The sequence below is a fragment of the Triplophysa dalaica genome, chromosome 8 (genome assembly GCF_015846415.1).
Source record: "Triplophysa dalaica isolate WHDGS20190420 chromosome 8, ASM1584641v1, whole genome shotgun sequence".
NCBI lineage: Eukaryota > Metazoa > Chordata > Actinopteri > Cypriniformes > Nemacheilidae > Triplophysa > Triplophysa dalaica.
Genome location: NC_079549.1, coordinates 17,897,261 through 17,922,989, shown reverse-complemented (window position 1 = coordinate 17,922,989; position 25,729 = coordinate 17,897,261). Strand labels below are relative to the sequence as shown.

Below are 25,729 nucleotides of genomic sequence, written 5' to 3'. Positions count from 1 at the left end.
ATAATGCATTTTTTTTATTAGGTACAGTTATTTTATTAAGTTTGGCCAGAGAATCAATGTAAAGAACTGAGGTAATTCTGAGGTTGGGGCATAAGATTTTAACAGTATAAAAAATTAATTTAGTGCTTTTATAGTTTAAGAAAAAATGTAAACTACAAGGTCTAAATGTCTCACTCTGAGTTTCGAGTTATTATCCTTAGATTGTCTAGACATTTAGCTTTTGTGGATCTAGAGTCTTACAAGGACAGTTTAATATTTATTTTTCATACAGATGTTTTATGTTAATAAATTTCTAATCAGAAATGTGGATTTGCAAACTATATTTCAAGTTTTTTTCAAAGGTTTTGTGAGGAACAGACTGAAATTACATCTTAAATAAATGTCCTTCACTGCAGCTCAAATCTCATTCATAATGTGTGCTATCAAAATTGCAATTAAAGTAATTATAAATCCATACAAAATATGACATCTTGAATATTTCAATTTTAGAGATACAGCTTAATTTTATAAGTGTGCCGATTTAGTTTGTTCCAGTATATGGCACTTTAAGTACAGCATCTCCAAAAACAATACCACAGTCTACAAAGCCTATAATGTCTGACTGTGTGAAGCAAACAACCTTTGTACACCAATTAAAATTTGTTTTAGTTAGTATCTTAGGGCCAGGGATGTAAATTTGTTCACCTGATATTGTAATCCGTACCGAGGTAGGAAAATGATTGCGCCACAGAGATGGTCAGATCTTGTGGGCTTGTATTTTGGCTGCAGAGATTCCCAAGCGTTCTATGAGGGAAGAAGTGGTGAGTGACAAGAATGATGAGAGAATTCAAAAGAAAATGTAAAAATGTGGCTGATAAAAACGGCCTCATGCTGCAGCGGTTCCATTTTTGAAAGGTACAGGGAAGAGTATGATAATTAAAAGCAATCTCTGTGAGGGAAAATGTCACCATAATTGGTGTGTTACACTGCCAACATCTTTTTATTTGCCCTTCATAGTTAATTAGTTCTAATTATATGTGCTAAAATGTAACTTTAAAATTATACTTTTAAGCCTGAAACGTCAGATCTGCACAGAATAAAACATCACAAGTGTCAAAAGCAATTCTCAAAAGGATTATATGCATTCAAGCTGGTTTGCCTATTTGCGTGTGGTGCATGAACACTTACAAGATGCATATGCCCATACTCTTATGGATTTGCACATAGTGGTCCATGTGATGCAGAATACTGTCTTAAAAGTAGCCATTCGATTTCCACGTGACAGCTAGGTCACTACAAATTGGTTCATTCAGCTGAGTGTTTAATGGACACTTCATATTTTAAAAAATAATAATAATCCAAATATGTTCTAAAAGGTTCTCGCAAACATCATTCGAAAGTGAGTTCATACTTCTGGCCACTCACCAGCTCCGTGTCACTGTTGTTACGAGAACGTTTATGTTCTGAACACGTGCTAGGATCAATGGATAGACAGTGAATGAGGCTATAAGACGGTGCTTTGGGCTGCAGATGCTCTGTGCAGGCTTGCTAATGGCTTATTGATGAATGTGTCTCCTTTTCAGGCTCAGCTCTGTGGCTGTGCGTCTGAGCTGCGGCCGTTAGAACGAGAGGCCGTTGACGTCTGACATGCTGAGAATGAGTTCAACGTCTTACAGAAGCAATGTGGTGTGAAATTATGCAACACATTAAGAGTACGCAAGAGTACTACAGAAGTCACAAAGCAGTTGGTCTTGTCAGGACGGAAATATTGTATGGTGGATGGAAATATCATGAAAGGATATTGTTATCACTTTGAAATAGCCAAAAGCAGATGTAGTGCTTCTAAAGGTGGATCTTTGAAATCACTATTGCTATAAAGGTCCAAATTAGTACTTGAAAATTTAAGTCACATTTCAAAAAGTTTGAATATCGGTGGTTATAAAACAATCTGAAACGCCATTTTTCGAAATCAAAGTGTTTTTTCTCGAGGATCAAGTATCTTTACTTTATCAGAGTGTTTTTACTTTGTTTTAGCTCCATACATTATAAAGCATAGCCTACATTAACTTTTTACTCAACTGCATTTGATTCATACTGTACATGTCAGTTTTTACATAAAAAAAGACAAAAAAAGTGTCTTAATTCTAAATAAGTATTTTACTCAAAAATGTCCATCCATTCCATTTTCTACCGCTTATCCGAACTACCTCGGGTCACGGGGAGCCTGCGCCTATCTCAGGAGTCATCGGGCATCAAGGCAGACACCCTGGATGGAGTGACTCAAAAATGTATAGTAGATATTTAATGTACTTTCATACTAAAGCTAAAAACACATAAAATATATTTTCTGAAATGAAGTGGAGTTAAAAAATATAATATATGCTTTATGATATAGTGAAATAAAATGTTCCCACTCCGATAGAGATTCTTGAGTAAAAATACTCAAGTACTCTACACCTCTGCCATTTTTAAGGAATGATGACTTCAGTGTTACATAAATATAATTTACAATAAAGTATTTTATGTCTTTATAGTTATAATTGTAATATAATCTGTGTTGTTTAATTCAATGGTTCTCAACGGTTTTGCTACAGTATTACAGAAACGAGTACATGGAGTTCTATATAATAAAGACTTTGCAACATTTGGAACTTTCAGCCCATCTCCTACTCTCTTGCCCTTTTCATACTTGATCAAAATACTCTCTTGACATTTTAATACTTGATCAAAATACTCTCTTGACATTTGAATACTTGATCAAAATACTCTCTTGACATTTTAATACTTAACAAATAAAAATGTATCACCATCTTGATATTTTAAGGAATTTCCATCTAAATCAATGATTTTGATTTTGTTCCTTTGAGTTTTGGGAAATGTAAGGTCCAGCTTGTATAAGGTGTTCTAGCTTGTATTCTGTCTTATGGTTCTGAGCTCCAGGCAAACACAGGTAGAGTAGTTCTTAGGTAGACTGTGATATGTGGGAAGCCTTAATCATCAGCCACTCTCTCTATTTCTCTCTCTCTCACAGTTAGTGGGGGAGAGAGAGAGTCACAAATTTCATATCTACGCTGTCTGTTAGCCTCAGCATCCTGTTTAAAGCACCTTTTATGTGACTTGTATGCAGAGCATTTGCCTGTGACAAAGTATTCATTTCACTTATAATCATTAATGATGTTATCTAGAGAGTTACAAAGTGTTTTGTCTGTCAGGGGCAGAAGAGCTTGAAATTGAGAGGCTTTGCTGTTCATCACGGAGCTTTTGTTAGCATAATAACCTTATTGAGAAAACAACTGTTAAAACTACTACGTCCTAACCTGCGGTTGGCTCAGTCCATTTTAATTAGATAATGAATGTAATTATGAAAATAAAACTAGTATTGCCAAGTGTGTTTAATTAAAAATGAATAGTGTTCTTTATTTTGTAATTTGAGAGTATAATGATTAAAGATGAAAGATCAAATTGCAATTACTCAGAACAGTAAATGGCATGTTTTTTATAAAAATGTCACACCATTGAAAATTCACAAAGACTTACCACTTGAAATGACTGTATCAGAGAATATCTATGAAACAGAATGACAATAAGTGGAACACAGATTTGTATCAGATGCATTCAACTTGGGTTAGGTGCTAAAAAGGCTATGGGTATTCAGCTGACTGGTGTGGGACGTCTGCAGCCTGAGGTCACTTTTTAAACATTCTTATACAGTCAAAGCTGAGAATAGTCTTCTCAGTTCAGACTAAGATGCAAAACTTGCAACATGAGTATAAGAAAAAGTATATTGTTATCATGGTGTTAGATGATGGTCTGCATTTATCATAACTTTCTTTTATTCTTGATGCTGTAAAAAAATCATTTATAATTCGTAGATCCTTAATGTAAAATGTTACCAAAAAAATGACACTGGTCAATAAGAATGAACTTATTCAATATTAGTGGAAATGGAATTTCGAGCCTTTTAAAATCTGTATTGAATCCGCATTGCAATAATGCAAAAATTAACAAAAATACTTAAGTGTTCCACCTATTGAGACTTGTTACATGAGAGCTTGGGTTAATATCTTAGCAATATTGTAGATCTTCGCTTTTATTACATTATGTTGTAGATGAGCTTTAAAATCCATTTTTATTCACTGGTTACGAAATTGATATTTGACCAAATTTATACTCTCAGATTGGTGCTGCTATCTCTATCTGTTTTGTATATAATGCCATGGCTCTGTCCTCTTCAATGCTAATGCAACAGCCTCTTTCCATGTCAGTGCCTGCAACATCTCTTTAGGTAAACAAACAACACTAAGCTCCCGGTAAACAGAACCACATTCATGCTTTACCTAACAATACACTATTCTTCCACTCCACGATTTTATTCTCTCTGCAGACTATGCAAGTGAAAAAATATATAAGGTCACACAAATTTTCTTGCCACCTGTTTTAGTGTGTAAATTGCTTAATCTGATTGGTTCTTGCTGTCAGGTTACGAAAATGATTAGTGCACCAGTTGTTTGTCAATGTATGTTTTTAAATATTAGTGATCTATTGGGTTATATATATATATTTATTATTATTTTACTAAAAGCGGGGATATTAAAATAAAATAAATATGTTTGCAGTGCTCTGTACAGAACATTGCCATGCTATGACATATTTAACTGGGTCTGCCACTTCGGTCTGAGTTAATTGTGACATTTCCTTAGGGCAAATAATACTGTATAGGCTACTCTTTTAGTATTTTTATGGCGCTTTATCACTCTTGAAGCTTGGCAGTATAAATCATAATCAGTCTTCTTAATATGGAAAGCAGTTTTAGCGGAGCAGTGGATTTTTTGTTAATGAAACTAATGTGTTTGTATTCACTCTAGGTTGTACCATAATTTTTCATAAAAGAAAATGTTGTATTTTCCCCTCACACAAAGTGGACCTTAAGGGAACAGATTTATGAATGCGGGTTGAAGTAATGACCAAACTGGAAGTCTCTGGGGAGTTTTAAGTTACCTTACATTCCATTCTGGTATCAGACCCTCTGCTAAAATGAGTTGAAGACAAAGGGCATGAGAAATTGACCAAAACACTGAGATGAACAGAAAGTAATAAATTAGTTTTAATAATCACTCCAGCCCTGTGAAAGCTTATATACCACACATTTTAATTTGTAGATTTTCTGGGCCAAATATATGTGCTCTTGTCTCATGTTTGTCACACACAATCATTAACCGATGCCTACGGCCTGTAATACTTGCAAATCAGAAAGCAAGGATTAGTTAACACCAATGTTGTTACAGAAAAAAAAAACATGTGCTGCCGTTATTTGATATCATTGATCTCTGTTATTGCTGAAATGAGAGGGTGCTGTAAATAGTTGATCATGCATTTTCAAGAACAATTCAGTCAAAGTTTAAGACTCATCATCAAGATACGATTTAAGTAAAAAATTGCAATCCAAAATGATGCATCCCTTTCCCTCTTAACAGAATGCAAGTTTGGGTAAAACCTGAAGATCCCAGTTATCCCACCATGATCTCAAAAGGTTCCAGTGAGCATCCTGTGAGTTGAAATCTCTAATTGGCTTACATTTAAATTAATTGAACTTTTATTCATTTTCCGTCATAATTTTTGTGTGTTTTCAACATTTTCAAAAGCAAACAAGATTTTTTCACTTCTAGGGATAAATGAAGAAAAATCTCAGATTTTTGTGCTGCTTAACGATCAATAGTGAACTAATGATGGGTATTGGTTTCTACCCGCCGGGATGCGCTGCTGCTGGTAGGTTGGTCTGGTTCGGCGCATTTGAAAGAGTGGTGCATTGAGGCTGCTCCTTTCTGTTCTTCAACACATTCCGATTGTGGCAGACAGTGAGCGAGTAAGCAGCGAACGAGCGTGTGCGCGCCAGCGACTGACAAGCACGGAGAGACAGAACCGGGAACGAGTGCCGCTTTTCTCCTTAACAGCGTCCGTTCAACTCAGTTCGAGCACTGGCCGCTGTCCACCAGGACCTGGTGAAAATGATTCGGACCGTCATCTGTTTCCTCGGATTGCTCGTCGGTGGCAGTCAAGGTATGCACGGACGATTCTGAACGTGAAAATGAGAAGTGTGAGAAAATAGACTTCGATTGCGTTGAAGGGGTCTATCTGAATGAGGGGGACGTAGGGGCGGATTTGTTGTGCGATGCTTTGCAGTTTGGGCACGTATTTTAGGAGAAAACATTTCTTTTGATAGATTAAGCTTAGATTTTATTACGAGCTCAAAGCATTTATATTTGTACTTGTTATCATGGACTTATGTGGGGCTTGAGAAATGACGGCGAAGTCTTGCATACGCTTGTAGATGTGTATTGGAGGAGATCTAGCTTCCGATATATATTGATTTCAAGTAACTTTTTTATATGAAGTGCGAATTAAATGGCAGTCTCTTTAATACGGTTAACTTAAATAAAATACGTGCGTATTATGGACATTTTCGTATTTTATTGATATAAAAACCTCCTTTCTGTTATTTGAAATGATTAATCTTGAAATTATATTTGCTTGATAAATGCAGAATTCTAAAGATAAAAGTCACGTTTAAGGGAGATATGAGCACCATCGCGGGATAAACATAAACACGTCAGTGGATGTATGTTGATGAAAACACTGCTCCACTGACTCATCTGAACTTGATCATGAACTGTTAAAGTTCGCGCAGGGCGGTGTGCGTGAAGGCGCTTGCAGCTGGTGCTTCCCGCTCGACGGCAGGTGGGGGTAGAGCGCTGTGGATTAACCCGTTTAGAGATGCGATCACCATGCATAGGAGTGGCGAGATGCTCGGAGAAGCAACGGAATTTGGTGGTCAATTGTTTAATTGAACAACGAGCCACCTATCACTCAAGCAACACATTGTTCTTTGACCGGTCTAGGCGAGCCTCATTGTTTACGTTTTAGAGGCTAGCCGACTAGCCTCTGAATTTTAGGGCTAGTCGGCCCTTGTACGTTGACGTCACATTGAAGTGCTTGTTATTACCACAGCGATGAAAACATTAGAAACCACCGCAGAAATTCAAATGGTTAATGAGAACACCATTCAATAAGGTCCAAAAAAGGAATTTAATAATGTTTTTGGTAAACAGCTGATGGCTCATTGGTATTTCTAATGGAAACCATCCCACTAGCTTGTTCAACAGGGTAGCACTGTCTAAAACAATGCATAGCAAATAAATAAAAAGTTGATGTCACATACACGATGCATATTTTGGTACAAAGGCTTTGGAATGTGTTGAATGTGTAAAGACTATATAGATTATATGGTAGATTGATTGTAGATTATATAGGGTTTATGTCGTTTACATTGTTTGAAGGATACCGTATAGTAAAATTATTTTGAGGAATGTTTGTGACAGTGGTATTTTGGACGTAATTGTTATTGTGGTTGTAAAGTAAAAGAACTACCCTGCTCAAAACCATACTGTTTTAAAGTAGGCTAATAAACATTTGTTTTTGTTTAGCATCTGCCCAAAACCTTGTGTAACTTTATAAAGAATCTGTATGTCAACTGCATATAATATGAGCTCATACTGTATGCTAGGATGTCTGCCTGGAGCCTCTCTTTCCTAGAATACCCACATCCAGCTTTGCTAATTAGTGCTTCTCTTGTTTCTGTGAAGTGTCTGTGACTGACAGCTCCACTGAACCTTGGCTTGTTCATCAGTTTATCATCACTGAAATCTCTTGATGATATATGCTTGTTAGAGTGAGTGTGTGATGGCAGTTAAGGTGTAATTTACCTTAGTGTTCTCTCAGGAATTTCAGTGCTATGTTACAGTATGTGCTGCAGTTGGATCCATCTTCTGCATGGATAGCTTGGATAAAGCGGTGAGATTTGGTAGTCTCGAAAAGGTTTAGAAGACTTAGCGCTCTATATGGCTTACTTTTTTATGACACCGGCTGGTTGGATCGTCTTCAGAGAGGGAGAGCAATTTGCTGTGCTGATATCCATTAGCACTCTAGCTCTTGGCTCGCCGTTCTTTGTTATTAAAGGTTGGCTCATGGCAGTGTTTTTGTGTAAGTCTACTTCAACTGAGGCTACTGTTGATAAATTGTGTGCACTGCTGGTCTCGGTGGACATAGTCCTTTGAGGTGTTAAGTACTGTAATGATTCCTCCAAATCTCCAAGCGAATGCTAACATTAGAGCGTTAATAGATGTATGGCCTGGAATTATGTGCTGTGTGTAGTGGTTGATCAGAAAGCCGTAACATGCTCTCTGTGGATGTGTCTGTGTGATGCTGTGGAACATGAGTGGAATGAAAATGTGCATGTGTGTGTGTGTGTCAAGAAAAGATAATAGAGAGGAGCCCTCGAATGATTTAACCATATGGCACATCTGAGATGTTAACACGTGATGTTAGCTTTTCTCACTTAAGTGTCTTAGTGTTCATTGCCTCAAAATTTTACAGAAGACACAGGTAAAAACGTGCACTAAATACACCTCCATAATGTACTTAAAGTGCTATGTTGTCACGCATTCATTTTGCTTAAAATTCTATTCAAAAGTGTCCACCAAGGCATTTCAGCCAGCGTACAGTGTTTTTTCAATTGCTTCCAACGGAAATGCCACGTTTTTTGAAAACTGTCTTTCATTTCCGCAGTATCAACGGCGAAGCTCAGTGTTTTTTTCATGCTCAGTGTATCGTAGCACCCAACGCTGGTTTAAAAAAAAAGGTTCAAACGCCCCCAGACGGCATTTTCAGCAGCGTAAAGATGCCGCGGTGGATCTGGAGCCTTAGGTATTCTTTAAGTAAAAAATAGAAATTAATTTACTCAACCTCTTGTCGTTTCAAACCTTTATAACTTTCCTCTGCAGAACACAAAACATGATATTTTAAAGGATGTTTCTAAGCGAACAAAGGCGGTATTCATTCACACCAATGCAAGTCAATATGTTCCATCGGTTACCGACAGAACAAAGTAATACAGGTCTGAAATTACAAGAGGGTGACCAAAATGTTTGGCTTTTGCCTCCGTAAACTACTAATTTGTTGCTTATTAATTGTTAATAAGGTTGTTGTTAGGTTTAGGTAGGATTAGGGAAGTAAAATATGGTCATGTCAAATATGTGCTTTATAAGTACTAATAAACAGCCAAGATGCTAAAAATAGGCATCTAATAAGCAACTAGTTAATAGTGAGAATTAGTCACTAATTTTTTTTAATATGTTTTTGTATATATTAAAATCAAAATAAAGCAGTTTATGTACAAGTGTGTTATTCTGCACTTTCAATAATGCCTGTCTCAAGGTCTTAAGAAATGCCCGTTGTTAATTCTACTTAGAGAATTCTATTCTCCTTCCATTCACTCTCAAAGGCAATTATGGGGATCTATGGTTTCCTATATCATCGGCTCTGGGCAAACTTGTAAAATTCCAGTATTACTCTCAGGCCTCCTGTGGCTCCAGGGATGAGATATCGAAAATACTGCCATTACTCTTTACATATTTTTTAGCTGTGCTGTCTGTGATTTTACATTGCAGTGTAATAGAACTTGGGCTATGCTATAAAAAGGCTAAAACATTAAGCTGTTCTTATGAGAAAACGCTGGTGTGTGACTTCTCTCAGCGCCGAAATTGATCGTATTATGCGATTAATTGAGTGAATAGAGTGCCACACAAGCTTGTATGGAAATGGAATTGCCCCCCGTGGGAGTTCTATATGAAAATCAATTTAAAAAGTATTAAGAGTCAGCATGCTGCCCCATAGAATCTAGTGCAATTGCACTCTTAGTGAAATGATGCTCATTTTAATGGGTGTTCTTTCTTGATTGTTCTTTAGATGCCCACCAGTACTCCATCCCATAAATCTAGCCTCTTATGAAAACTTGCAGGCTTGTTTCTGATATGTGAACTTTATTGTCAAGCTGACCTTTGCTGAACCTTTTGCATTAGACCATGTTACATTATCTTGCAAATCACACCCAGTACTTGTTGAAATAGACTTTTAGCAAAGTGCAAGTTCATAAACATGATATCTGATATGTCTGTAATTTTATTTGTGCAGGGACAAGATTGCAGTAGTGTCCAAAAGATGACAACCGTATTGATTTTTTTTTAGCCCAGTGATTGTCTATCTAGCAGGGGTGTTATGGACGTGGTCCAAGATGGTCGAGTTTTGCTCAATGGTTATTGAAGCAGTTACGTACTGGATCTGAATTTCGTTCTGAGACCACCAATGTTTTGCAGGTAATTGGTCCGAGTGGTCAGATAAAAGATGAAAAAGAATCAGTGGAAAGCAGTCCAACATTCTTTCCCAGTAGGACTGTGTTGGCAGCAAACACCATCTTCACAAGTGTACACTGCATGTAGATGAGAAGACAGTGATGAATAGAGACCATAAAAAGTTAGAGAATAAAAAATGAGTGGAGCTTGTGTGAGGCTGTAAAGTTTGGGTCTAAAATGTTCATATCCTTAACAGCTATGAGAGAGTTACAGTATGTGAGGGTTATACCAATTCAGACACAATCAGATGAGTGTAAATGTAGTTGTATAATGAAGTGAATTCTCCTTGAGAGGCAATGAATAGCATTGGAATGAGTTCACCGGTTCGCGTGATGATACAAATGCTGACCGCATAATAATAATAACATGACCAGTCCCCGTTCATTTTGTGCCTGAGAGGCACATAGGAATTGAGTTAGCAATTGTACTCTTTTGTATTGCTCTGAGTGACGTTTAAGTACATTGCAAAAAAAGATATTCAATAAATCTGGCTTCTAACCGCATATTTGATTTGTGCCTGTAGCGTTTATCATTTCTGAAACAGAATGGCATTGTGGAAAGTGTGTCAGCAATCAGCTTGCATTATCCCCCTGAAACTCAAAAGCACTGCTTGACCTTTTTAAGAGGTGGTAGTCTATCGGCTGGAGAAGTAAGTGAATGATAGAAGTAGGAAGACAAGTAGAATTCAATGAAAAGAATACGTTATGAAAACATGTCTCCTCAAATATTGTACAATGAGCTCCTGCTAGTTTTGGTCAGATACGGGTTGTGTCGCAATCAATGGTAATAATAAGAACACTGGGGCAGGTTATTTGTTCGTTTTTATATCAACTTATATCCAACCATTATTGCTATAGACGAATATGATGCGTACAGTGGCTCAGGTGCTTATTCAAAGAAGCCTCGAAAACAAATTCAGTACTTTAGGAACAATAAAAAAATAAGACTTGATTTGATTCAAATGCTTCATATTTGCAGCAGAGCCATCAAGGTTATTCTAAGAACCGTACACTCTCAAACGCAATGTAATTATATCCAGAGTAAGGTCTTTGTGCAGCATCAACGGTAATGCAGTTTGACTTTGGAAAGTGACCTCTAAACATATTTGCGTGGCCCCGAACTTAAGAACGGCAGCAATGACATTCGAGATGAACATCAATACTGCTTTTAAGGAGTAAATATGATATGTATTTGCAGAGAGAGGTAAATGAATGATTAAAGGTCTGTTTTGCACTCCTGCCACAGAAAAACTTGAGAACATTTCATCAATGTGATGAAAGCGTTCATGGCTGTCTGTGGAGGAACCAAAGAAGCACCGCACATGGAGGATCATTATTTACCGCACGGATAAGTCATATCATGTGACAGCTGTTGGTTTAATGATTAATGTAGCCATGAATCTGTGTATCTGTGGGAATTGGGATGCTTTTTGTAATGTTGGATGCGTTTCAGGATGCGTTTTGAAGAGCCTGACGATGTTTATCTGATGGTCTCTTTTGGCAGTGGCTTTGATTTTCACTCTCTTCTCAGGGTTGTACTACTTCACAAACTAGTATTTAAAGTGTGATGTGGGGAAAGGCTAAACTGAAGTGTCAACTTCGAATTAGATGTAAATGGTTAACTACTACAGTACATCTTTGCTTTGGAAACACATGATAGCTGGAAACATGGATGGGTTGCTTGATATGATTCTTGATATAATTCTAATAAGTCTTGAAAATGTTTTTTTGCTGATAACAATTTGTGTCACGCAATGAATTTTTTTATTGACAAATGGCATGAAACCACCAAATCCCAGTCTGTGAAATCCAGGCTAAAGTCTTATAATCTATGAGAGAAAAAGCATCAAAGTTGAAATTTCAAGCATTGTTTTCACTATGATTTCAATCTCTGACATGGCCTAAAATCAGTCAATATTAAAGATTATAAGGTTATTTCACAGAATGTTATTAACATTACGCAGGATGACTTTATGTAGAAAATGGTAAATCACAAAAAAATGATAGCTGGCTTTTCACAGACTTGGTCACAAATTTTGAAAAACAGAAAGAAAATGTATTAATTATTGTCAATATTTTTGGCCTCGTATGGTGAATTACATACATTTCTTTGTTAGATCTTAAAGGAATAAAAGGATCTTAAAAATCGGACACCCCGCCTGTAATGAATATTTATTAAAAAAATACTTTTAGACGATACTGTTCACTTTCGTAAGCTAAAAATGTTTGTGCTGTGTCCAGAGTCAACAATTATTGTCGACTGCTAAATGTAGTTCCTGGAGCAAAGTAGTTGAGAGTTGTATTTGTGGTTTGCGTGTGTGTGTGTCCATACAGGCACTAGGGACATTCTCCTCATTTACAATAGATCGACAGACCTGCTTCATTACACCGGCTGTGTAAAGAGTTAGCGTTATCTGATGGTACTTTTTTCAGACTGTCTCCTACTTTCTCTTCTATTTATGTCCTTGAGTACAAATTTCTCAGCTGAATCAATTCCACTGGATCCTTCTTTAATTAAATCTACAAAGTGGGCAACATAATGATATTTGGTTTGTATAATGTAGCAGTATCTCAAGGAAGCAGCCCTACAAAACTCTCCACATCAGAGCTTCTACACGACAGGACAATTTCCGAGAGGCTTTGTGTCTGCGGCTGTGACAAACGCCGTACCGGGTGGAAAACCAGCGTTGTTCTCACATGGCCGAGCCTGATGGCTCAATTGAAAGTCAGCTGCAGTAAGTGATTTATGGCTTGGTTTTAATCAGTCTGCTGAAAATGCAATTAGACAAGGTTCCCACCGTGTGGAAATGAGCCGTCCCAAAGCCACTCGGGGACGCACACTGTTAATTAGTCGGGTAGGGCACCTGTTAGCACTCCTCGCTGGCCAGTGTGGAGAAAAAAAGAGGGGTCACGTTGCCACAGGGAATGGAGGAAGTGGGTAACCCGGAGGTGGGTGAGGCACTTGTTAGTGAACCAGCCTAGACCTTAGGGGGAAGAGAGTGGCCAGCTCTGGAATAAAGTGGTCGATGTGGAGAGAAAGGGCAGTGGTAGGATCGTTGCTTGAAATGATGGTGACCGAAAATGTGGAGTGGCAGGAATAAATTGGAGGACCCTTGATCTTTAAGAGCAGGAGGGTGCTTGTTAGTGTGCCACAGGGGGCCTTGCTGTTAGAACAGATCAAAACAGCTGCGAAGGGTGGAAATCACAGGTATTGTAAGATATTAGCAGGTGTCAAATGTGTGAAAGAAAGTCTTGAGGAAATTGGAAGGTTGCCGATGGAATAACATTTGTTAGAAGGGAGATACAGTATGTCTATGGGACAAGCATGGTGTTACACCAAGGAAGAAAATGTGAGTAATTTTGCTGTTAAAATCAAACATGTGTATTAAAAATTAAGAGAAATCTCCTGTTTTTCCTTTAATCAGCATTTCTGAATGTATTGTGGCAATTTCAGTCCAGTGTCTGTAAAATTATAGCAGAAGCAACAAAGTTACCCAATAGCATCTAACAAGACAGAGAATTCCAAGATGCATAAAAGTTTTAGTATATTTATGTAAATTATTAGTATTGTGTTTAAACATGAATATGAAGTTGTATTGTAAGTATTCAAGGTCTGCAAACATTGCATATTTTTTGTAATTTTTACCCATTTTTTTTTCTATTTTCTGAAAATTAATTTTATTTGAAATTAGGGCGAAATGTTGTCACTCGTTCACATAATGAAACAAAAAACATTTATTTAAAAAAATACATATTATTAATAAATTTAGAAAAACTGAAAATAGTATTGGAGTTGCCTTAATTTTTCTGCAGCATATTGCTACTTTGGGCTTTGGAAGTATCTAATCAATAACAAGTATTAAAAACTTAAAAATAGAATTTAATTTAATTATTTATGATGTACAGTGTTTTTTCCCTCTAATTTGTACATCCAAGGTTTTGGAAGGACAGTGAAAATATGTTCTTTTTAAGGACAGTGAAACGCTGTCTATTGATGTGGTCACTTACCATTTTATTTGATCCATTACCATGATAGCAAAAGAAAGAACAGACACAAAAGGGTCAGAAATAGAAAGACAAGAGAACAACAGGTAGTAGTGCTCATCAGACAACCTTGGAAATTGGTTTCATCTAGAACAGTGTTGTGTGTCACAGAACACAACTCAGAGATGAATCCACCTCATTAGTTTGTGGCAAAGTATCTGCCTCTAGTTAAAGTGGATCTGATATTAAATATTCAAGAAGAACTGATCGGAGAACTTTAATGAGTCCCACATTGGGGTCACAACAAAATTTGTGTGAAATGGTATGACTATGATATAGATAGACAAAAAGACAGGTTGAAAGGAACAACATTATAAGGAAAGTGATTATATGGAGATTGTTAAATAATCAGGGTCATTATAATTGCTCTAATAAAAATGATGCACCATTGGGTATCTCATTGATTGGACTCTGACACCCAGCACCCGTAAGGCGAGCTGTGTGGATAGATCATTTCGGCATAATGCTGACTGTTCGAGATGCACCCTAATAAGTATTAAAAGCCTCATCTAAGAGCTAGGCATGCACATCATTATAATCAAACCAAGCAGGGCTTGAAGACGTGGGGGTACTTCCAGCCAATATGTCCGAAGCTCATGTTTGACTCAAGGCATATTGCAGCAGCTCATGTTGCTGACACCAACACTGTGGCACCGCACAGCCTCTCCTAGTTTCACCAGACTGAGCAACCGAAAGCCATCAAATCCACATCTGCTCAGTCCCAATCCCTGAGCCCGTTCCCATATGCCGTTCCTCTGCGAGCGCGTATTTATGTGCGAGCGTGTGTTGCTTTACTGCACGACCGAGATGACTTTCCCCTGCTGCTGGAGTAGTTGATGGATTTTTCTTACCTTCCTCTGCTTCTTGTTTGCTTGTTTTCAGAGGTGCAGTCTTCACTCCTAAGTGAATAGTTTCAGGCAGTAGCACGGGGAAAGTTTCAGGCTTGGTTTAGTGGTGGTTACTGCTGTGGGAAGTGGTGTACATGACTCATGCGGAAGCGATACTGAACACGCCTCCAGATCCTGTGCACACTGACACCCATGCTCATTTATTTTCTCTCCGCGTTCAACCTCGCTTGCTCATTTTTATTTGACGTGATTTGACTCTAATTAGTTCACGAGCAGTTCTCGCATATGAGGATATGTCTGAATGGGGTTTGAATTAGTGGATTTAGGCATTATACTGTATGCAGCTTGTGTATGAAGTGTTTGGTGCTTTTAGTGTTTTGTAGTGTTTGACAGCATTATTCCTAATTATTTTTCCATTGAAAAGAAAGAGTTAAATGGATAGTTAAATGTAAATGATGTCATCGTTTACTCACCCTCATGTCATTTCAAACCTGTATGACTTTATTCTGCAAGACACACAATAAAAATACATTTTGAAGAATTTTGGTTACCAAACAACAGCTGCAGCCATTGACTTTGGTCGGGAATGGTTTTGTGTCCACAAGTAAATGCACTGTTATTCGATTACCAACATTATTTAAAAAATATTTTGTGCAAAGAAAGTCATACAGGTTTGAAATTATAAGCGTGTGATGAAATTTTCATTTTTTGAGGAACTATCCCTTTAAGAAATTATTCCAGGCATGAACTCTCACACCCTGCATCAGCAACACAGCTAAACGTGCTAAGCATTAGAACATGTCTTTACCAAAGTTCTTGTTTTGTATTCATTTTGCATACATAAGCGAGACGGTTTTATATCTCTGATGGCGTAAAACAGTATTTGGGATGGAGATATAACAGAATGCATGTGAATTGAAGGCAGCTCAATGAGAGAGTGGTTTTCCAGTCCCTATTAGTAAACATTGCTCTCTCTCTCCCTATGATCCACTTTGGCACTGATTAAAGCATTCAGTCAAATCTCAGGGCTCTGCCCTCCAACTGAGATTTCTGTTAATTAATTAAAGCCTTAATGCAATTAATTATTACCTAAATGAGAATTCTGGGCTTGTTTGTTAAAATCGAAATGTAGAATGATTTCCGCTTGTTTAATGGCACTTCAGTCGGGCGTCTTAATGTTTTGTTGAGTGCATGCAACAAAACAGCATACCTTGTTCTATTTGATTCTGTGATGTTAACATTTCTATCATTTAAATTCTGTCATCATTTACTCACCCTCAGATCTTTCCAAACTTGTATACATTTATTTGTACTGCTAAACACAAAGGAGGATTTTTGGAAGAATGTTAGTAACCAAACAGCTCTCATCCCCCATTTATTCCCATCGTATTTATTTTCCCTACTAAGGCAGTAAATGGGCGATGAGATCTGTTTGGTTACTAACATTCTTCCAAATATATTCCTTTGTGTTCAGCAGAACATTGAAATGTTTACAGGTTTGGAACAACTAGACTGTGATTAAATGATGACTCAATTTAAATTTTTGGGTTCAATATCTCTGTAAGGGTGTGACGGTATATATCGTTGGGAGTTTTGTAAGGGATAATGTACATGCAGGCAGCCAGTTGTTATCGCATAAATACATTTACATTTAGTCATTTAGCAGCGTTTTTTCTAAAGCGATCTTGTATCACACTGAAGGGGCTTATTTCGCAAACAGCCAGCTGCTTGTACATTATACGGATTATTCCACGGCTACTTGCCACATGAGAAAAAACTGGACATGAAATGTGAAATATTTTATTAGCTATTTTTTACCAAATGTGGATCTTCTGTGAGGAAAAGCATTTTACTTACGGTTTTTAAGTAAGAAATGACGTTCAAATGTCATGAACAGGAAATTTGGTTTAATCATTTGTAAATATAATGCCATATATGTTATTAAAAGACATATTTAATTTGTCCAAAAAAAGTGTCAAAATGATTTGCTGCAGCCGCGTTACCGTGTGTTATTAGTTTTGAAAGGTTGTTGTGGGTATAACGAACCTGCAAATTTCACAACTGGCCAATAAGAATCAAGCATTCTTACCAGCCGTGTAATGATGTCAGATCAATTTGACCATTAACTCGGAAGAAGTTTTTCTATTCAGAGAACAAATCAAAATAAGTAAGTTCAGAAGATTCATGCTGTTTTGTCGTCACCATTGTTCATTCAGTTTGCGTGGCAGGGATTTAGCAGAAAGGTGCGAAAGAGGAGGGGTTGAGAATGTTTCTTTCATTATAGCCAGCAGGGAAACAAATGTGATGTTGCTGTGATTTCATAAGAGACCCTACTATTCGGTCTTGGCGATACTGTCACCGGCGCTGCTCTACTGGGTCTGCACTGTGCGTGCAAATAGATTTGTGCTGTTGTGGAGCGTGAACAGCAGACGGGTGGGAATGTATCTGAACATCAGAGATGTTCGCACCTGTCAATTAACATCTCGCTGGCAGATAGGTCTATAGACATCATATTTACTTCTGGGGAATATTTTTTACTCAGTACAGTAAAAAATATTCAGAATCCATGGAGTAATGGGTATAGATTAAATGTAAAAAAGTGTTTCCTTGCCTATGCCAGTTGAATAAATAGTCCATTGCAGAAGACGGTAACAATGCTGGTCCAATGTTGTTCCAGAAGAACTTCCTCTTTCGGTGATCAAAATACAATTTTAAACATTTTGAACCGAAAAAAACGAATATCCTTGAGATTTAACTATGTAAGATTTAATAAAATAAAATACAAAAATAAAACTGATGTTCAATTGGGCAAATATATTTATGAAACTTGAATGAAGATTTCTGCACATCTGTTTGGTTTTGCAGAATAGATCCACAATTTCCGGCTTTAAACCAATCATTTCTGATAACCAGTAAGTTTGCGAAATGAACGCTGAAAACATATTTTGTGATATTTTTAGCTCATGATCTGCTTAATTTGAGCTCCTGTGCCGAATCCCTTTATCTCTCCCTTTACATTCATCTGGATTAGAGCCTATTTGCTCCTCATTGGTAATTATTTTCTAATCTATATTTGCACTAGATTATTTGATGTCAAAATCAATTCATGCATCAAAGCCAAACTTAACAACATAAGCTCGTGACATCATGATCCAACCCGTTCTCTCTCGCTCGGTCAGCGCCCCTTGGCGTCAATTTTGTATGTGCAGGGTTCCCATTTGGTGTCGTTTTTCAAAGACAGGGGAACATTGCTGTTTGCTAAATGCTCCAGACCAACCCATGATCATCTGGTCCGTTGTTGAGTAAACAATACACACCTCAAAGATTTGTCAATGACTAAGACTTCACCTGCTGGTCACCTTGTTATAGCCATTGCTCAGTATTTATGCGTTCATGTGCTCATGTGCAAATCATCCTGGGACGTTGAAGGTTAGGGATGCGCACTTGGGTTAAATGTGGGTGGCTTCCTGTCAATCAAACTGCAAAGCACATATTTTGCGTGAGCCAGAGGCACACAAACTCAGGTATTTTTTCTGCGTAAGGTTGCTGGTAGATTGTTGAAATCTGTACCACTTGACAGTTTTCTCATGTTAATGTAAGCTGGTAATCTTATAAAACTCTCTTGTGGGCATCAGGGATAAGGGGACGATGACAACTCAAGCAGCCAGAATTGTTATAATTTATGTGAAGATTTATGGTGAGAAATATATATCGACATTCGAGCTAAACATCTCATAGTTGGAATAGAAGATTAGTTACATTTGTTAACATCCAAATGTTAATAACAACTGTGCTTGCACTTTCTCTGATGGAATGCACGTGTAAATAAAACTCCTCTTGTGCTGGTTTTCCACATTTGATGTATATGGATTAACTAGCTGGTCCTCAGCATGACCATTGGCTATAGAGATAAAAGCTGGTGGGTGGACATGATTGCACACCAGCAGCTGAGGTAAAAGGGTTATCAGGCATTCTTCCTATTCGTAATAAATTACAGACACCGTACAATGCCAGGCTTTAGCTCCCAAGTGTGTGTATTAACGCTAAAGGTCTACAAATGAGAGAGCATTTTCAAACACAGCTATTCTCCGTGCACTCATCCTCATGTTCTCGCTGCGGGGGACACGACTTTAAATGAGGTGCTCCATCTATCCGGTTTATGCACAACATTTTTTTGCTCTGTGATTTTCTCTGTTTCGTAACTCTATGCACAGTGGGTCTTCATTAAAGAGTGCTTTGCTTACATTACATTGATATTTTATCACCTGTTGCTTTCATACCAAAGCCACACATGGCCTGGTGTGAAATCCTTTTTCGTTTTTATGTCTCCCACTCGTTTAGATTTGGCATAAACTGTGTTTTAGTTGAATATCTTTCAAACTATTAACCCAAATATTAATTTCTTACCAAGCAAGGCCAACAAAATATTTCAGTAAGTACTTTTGTAACCTTATGGAGAGTTTTTGTGGGTGGGTTGGTGTGTTCAGTTTATGAAGGTTACAAAAAGTAAGAATTAGATGAGATATTGTGGGGATTAAAGTGGATATAAATCTTGGAGAAGAGAGATAGTTTTGTTATATTAAAAATAATTTATTCGGAAGCCGTCAGTGAGTTGTTTCTATATAGCCATGTCTGTTTAAAACACAAAATTGCAGGTTTTGTTAAGTTAAAAAGTGCACACTTCCATAAAGTTCTCTGTTGTCACACATTCATTTTGGACAATATACTAAAAATATATTGTTTTTGTACTTCTATTCATGGTGTCTCAGAATAGCACAATTGAGTACACTTAGATCTTCTAAAGTATATCCTAAGATTGCAGTTTCTATTTATGAAGACTGAGAATGTGGAGACTTCGGCCAAAAATGACACTTCTGTCAATTCTATGAATTAACCAATCTCCAGTTGTTTCAAACTTGTATGAATTTCAATTGTTCTGTCAAACACAAAAAAGGAAATTTAGTAATAAGCAAGATTTCTGGGGTAAATGGTAGTCAAAGGTGCCCCAGAACTGTTTGTTTTCATAAATTTTTCAAAACATATTTTCAACTGAACAAAAAATTTTGTATTATGGAAGTCAGTCGTAGCGCAGAAATCTTAGTTGTTAACATTCTTCCAAATATCTTTCTTTGTGTTCAACCAAACAAATACGTTTACACAGGTTTATAAACAGCTTATGGGTGAGCATACTGTATGATGACCGAATTTTCATTTTTGGGCGAACTATCCCAGTAAGGGACCAGTGTACGTTATTTAGCGGCACCTAACGGTGCGGTAGCGAATTGCAGCAAACAGCTCAATCCACCACTTGCCCCTCCCTTTCGTATCACTACGATGGCTACTCTGATGAATATGATGCACACCAGACAGAACGACGTTTAACCAGTTTAATCAAGGTCCACCGGTGAAAAAAACAACTGACAAAATTCACAAGGTATAATCCATAAAGTATAATCCACAGTCAGTGAAAAACAGATAAAAAATCCTTGTGTAACAAAAATGTATTTATGTTAAAAAACAGCATCAAAATGCATAAGGGATCTGATTTAGCGTATGCAAGATAACAACTAGACCTGAGAATCAATGAAACAAACAGAATTGAATATATGGAGTCCTGGGTGATGAGTTGCAGGTGCTTTGTGTAATCAAGGTGCCTGGTGCAAGTGATCATGGGAGTGTAGTCCATGGGGTAAAATATCCGGGGAATGAGACTAGGGGAATCTGGGGAAGAGGGCTGATGCGGGGGGGTGTGACCGACAGACGAGAGAGGATGTTACAGTCACCTTTCAGCCAGCATCTGCATTGGTGCCTAGGAGAAAACAGAGATATTACAACGATCTCACTTGTTTTCTATCCTATAGGTTATGATAATTGACTCTTCTATAATGAAATTAGAGTTTTCCCTTTGGTTTTTAAGTGTTTTTATATAGCTCCAAAAAAGTCACATATAAAAGGTTTTCTTTAGGGACATCAAAGGCAGCATTGTAGCCCTGACTGATGCGGTTGATGAGTGTGAAATTGTTCTGTTCTGTTAATGCTCACGATAGGCACAAGTGTCAGTGCGATTACCAACAACATGCCATCTCATGCCATCTCTGTTACCATGACAATCTGATCAAATGATCAAATCAGCTTCAAAGGCGCCCTCTTCTCGAATAAAGCAATTCCGTAGGTCACGATACCTCAGGTTCTTTCGCAAAGATATAATGAGGTGTATGACACCTTTAATGTTTTGCTCCCAAATCAAGAGCCAAAAGTGAATTTTCTGAATTTCCTTGAACATTTTGCAGTTGTCTGCAGAAATAATTAATTAAATCGGAAAGGTTATGCAACCGCAAAGCAAAATGTATTTCTCAACCTTTTTGTTGTGCAAATGCACCCTTAATAATCAGTCTGAAATGTATTTTTGTCATATTGCAGGTAAGCATCAGGCAACATGTAGGTTCTCTGTCTGTGTGTTTAAGTCACCGTTGTTATTGTTAGATAGACATCAACTGGAGAAGTTGTTGCTTTAAACCAGGGGTCTTCAACTACTTTTCTTTGAGAGCCAGATTTCAAAAGTATAAATAGGATGGGTTTTTTACCATATATTTGGTTGCAACAGTCTTTTTGTTACTGTTACTTATAGGTCACATATTTAAACATACTCAGAAATATTGCATCCAGCATTTGTGCCTTTTCATATTATTTGATTAAAAGGGATATTGTCTGTTTAATTGTCTTTTATATTCCTTAATGCGTTAGTTTGTCCAAAAATGAAATTGCTGTTAATTTACTCACCCCCAATCCCAACAGTACATCCAAGATGTGGGTGGCATTGTTTTTTCAAGATATTTTTGAAGATATTTGGTTCAATTAATGAAAGTCAAAACAAAAAAAGTAAAAAACGCTAATATATTCTGCACAAAGGTAGGCTTATCCTTGTTAGGTTAAAGTGGCGTCTTATAAAGCGAATCAATTGATCTGTGCAAAAAGCTGAAAGTTATTATCCCTTCTTCGTGGGAATCCAATCGCATTCATGTGCCTCACGCACTCAGAAGGGTAGATCCTGTTTTTTGTGAATTTAGCCTTTAAATCATATATTGTTAATGAGGTAAAAAACTATTTTTTTCCCTTATCTGAGACAACTGCCTGTGGCTGTGGATTGCGGATTATAAAGTTGTAAACAACATTACGTATCTTGGATAGACAAATCGCTTCATGAGACATCGTCAATACATCGTTATGAGCCGTGGAAATGACTTTTGTATTTAATGTAGCACCCTTTTGGACTTTCAGAGATGTGGTGTAGTCAGGACGTGCATTTCTTAAAGCACACTGTTGTTAAAGTCTCTCCATTTAATTGAAATGTTAAGACCGCCAGTTGTCTAGCCCTGCTTTAAACATACAGACAAGACAGAGAAATTCTCTTTTTGGTCAAAAAAATTGGTGTCACTCCATCTCATTACGTATTAAACCCTTATGCCATATTAGATGTTTATAATTTTCTTTCTTCATTTAAACACAAATGAATAGTTTTATATTAAAATGCCATCATGTCATATTACCTAAATGAAGTAGGATACCATGTGCAAAGGTTGCAACATCAAATTTAGCACAAGCAGCCAACCTAGCTGTGAGATACTTTTAACCATAAGATGCTTGTGATGAATTTATCAGTTGTAATTGAATTACACATACTTACACTGGCTCACATACACTTGCATACATTTATTGACTAATCCCGATGGCACAGCTGTTTTGCCAGTGTTCACCTCGTCCTCAGTCCCACCCTCCATATGTCCATTACCTGCGGTCATAAGCCCATGGCCTCATCTGCTCCGCACAGACAGGTGCTGTCCGTGCTGCCGCCTAATTAGAGAGCGAGGGCTGAAGGAAGAAAAACGCAGTGGCTGGAGGTTTGTCTGCCCGCCCGGTTCGCTCAATTCAGAGATGTGCTTAGTGAGTGGAAAAGCTATGTGAACAAACACGATTAATAATGTAGGCTAGCGTGAGCTCTTTTCCTGTCTGTCTGGAACAACAGGCCTGCTAACACTCGTTACAAATCTGATTTAGAGTGCAGTTCTGAATTAGAGAGAGGACTAATTCTTGAGAGCTAGTTAAGAGGTATGACACAAGGTGAGCTGTCACCTGTAAACATTGATGTTGTTGGGACAGAGTGAATCACGTGATTTAGGATGAAGGTGGAATGTCTAAGCTTTTCTTTTTCATACATGGAAAGTGGATGGTGATTCATACTGCTAAGCTCTGAATAAGGACAATAATATTGAGTTGATCTTTGGTCACCTATACTGCTACCATACTGTATGTGAGCTGTGCATGTGAGGCTTTGGCTCTGACACTGGCTGGTTTTGTGATGAACTCACACAGTGCGTTTTAGTGTCTTATGTAGCTTGACAGTATAAATCAAAGTCTTGTTTTGGTGTATTGAAAAAATAACAAGAGCTCTTACATTCTGCCTAACATTTTTGTATGTGTATGGTCGGAATTACCTGGGGGTAAGTGAATGAATGACTTGTATGGTTGACATGGTAACATGAAAACTGATGGTTGAGCAATTCCAGCATTATTGGTGTGACATTTTCAGTCAACACTTGAAATATAAATATAGAATGTATTTATTACCAATATATTTAACCATTTGTTTATATTTTAATAAACCCCTGAAGATGGAGTCCAGACATCAGAAAAATGTCAGTCTATGAACAAGTTTCTATTTCAAATGAGGAAAAATGTATGCGTTATGGATGTGACAAAAAAGGATGGGAGTTATTGAGAGACAGCAGGAGGAGTTTAGTAAATTAAAATGTACTAACCAAAAGCAACAATATCCAACAAATGGAGAAGAGGTTGCTCTTTATAGAACATCAATTTGTTACTATATTTTAATTTTCATGTGCCCATTTATGAGCAATATGGACCAGTATTGATGTGACAATTCACTGAATAATCGAAAAATATGCTTTGAAAACAAAAAATGCTTTTAAAATATTGAGACCTCACATGTGTCATGAATCACAAGGAAAGAACCCAATTGCAGGCAGGAGGTGGTGAGAAACAATGACTTTTAATATAGTGAACAAGTCACAAAACAAAAACCCATGCGGGGGTAAAACAACAATGACAAGGGGAATAAAAATAACAGACTCAGCAGGAACAATAAACTACTAACTAGACTAACAAAACACTTGATACAAACTGACATAAACTAGATAAACATTTACTCATTTAGACCTGGAGAGAGAGTGTGGCGATCAAAAATATTAAAAAACTTTCTCTCTTCACATGAAACAAGGGATCCTGCTATGATTCTCCACCAAGACCAAGCAAGACATGACATGATGAGGCAGAATCACGACAAGATGCATATTTTAACCACCAAATCTTGACATCTGACCTACCACTATAGTGCAAACCTTAGAATTTTCCATCTTAAGGTTAACAATTGCATGGTTGCCTGGTTGTGAATGTGCCGTTAAAACAAGGCTATAGTCATTCTGAAATGAGTTTAAGGTTTAAATACTGCATTATTTTCCATCCAGAAGAACATCAACTTCGAGTTGGCTACAATCTGGGACTTCTCGCTAAAACATGACACGGCTAAAAGCTTCTGTCTTGTACGCTAGCACGCCTGGCTTAAGCTAATCGAAATGGCAAAATGCCTAAACCGGGAAAAGTGTCAAGAATTTGGAAAGGCTCACTGTGCAAAAAAAGAAGTTTGGGTACCAAATCAAAGCATCCATCTTTATCATTATATTACTGAACTGTAATTCAGTGTCATAAGTATTGATTGAATATAAAGAGTTATTCAAGCTCTTTCAAACATCAGAGCCAGCACAACATAAGCACATTGTTGGATTTGTCTTTGGATGCGGAGGTGTCCAAACCATCTCCAGTACTGTCATTCTCATTAGGACAGAGAGATGCAGCGGTCTGTTTAATTACTAGGCTCAGTGGTTCTAAGAGCCAGCTTCCGTCGGGTAATTTAGAGCCCCGCTCCTTCAAACCACATGGCATCCAGCAAAAGATGAGTTTTACTGCAATCTGAGAATTATAAAAACGTAATAAACGCCACCCGGTATTCCAATTCGTATTTTAAACCCAACAGACTGAACCTCATCCTTTTCATCTCCGAGGCAGCTTGCAGTAAAAACCGTAATGCTTCTTGGACTCTGTTAATGGGAGCCAGGTTCCTCTTTCACTGCGGAGGAATTAAATACCGCTCTGTTTTCTGGGACTGGTGAAAATGAAGGATGAAAAGCTATGATCGTAACTCCCGGCATGAAGGAATGTCACTGCGTATGTTGTCGGGGAGCATGCTTGGATGTCACTCTAGAGATATGTACAGCCTAAAGTACAACATATGTAATGTTGTACTTAGCAGACGTTAAAACAAAAAGCATTGTGCAAAAATGTGATTGATTATACTGTGTTAAATGACAGGTTGTGTCGCTATGTGAAAGCAGATTTTCTATATGGCTGTGTTTATGCAATAGATAAATCAAATGTTTTCAAAGTGGTCAAAAAATGAAACTACAAATTTTTTGCATCAGTACTTTCAGGATTTACAAGAACTTTTTGTATTTATTGTAATTGATCACGTTGTTTCTCTTGT

At 37.4% G+C, this 25,729-nt stretch overlaps 1 protein-coding gene across 1 annotated transcript in view; it reads left to right on the top strand.

The window, feature by feature from the left end:
- The first annotated feature begins 5,770 nt into the window (after positions 1-5,770).
- Positions 5,771-25,729, top strand: part of ncam2 (neural cell adhesion molecule 2) — a 159,071-nt gene continuing 139,112 nt past the window's right edge. The window contains exon 1 of the mRNA XM_056755379.1: positions 5,771-6,036. Coding sequence (XP_056611357.1) covers positions 5,985-6,036 — 52 coding nt within the window. The 5' untranslated portion in view covers positions 5,771-5,984. The remainder of the gene's footprint in view (positions 6,037-25,729) is intronic.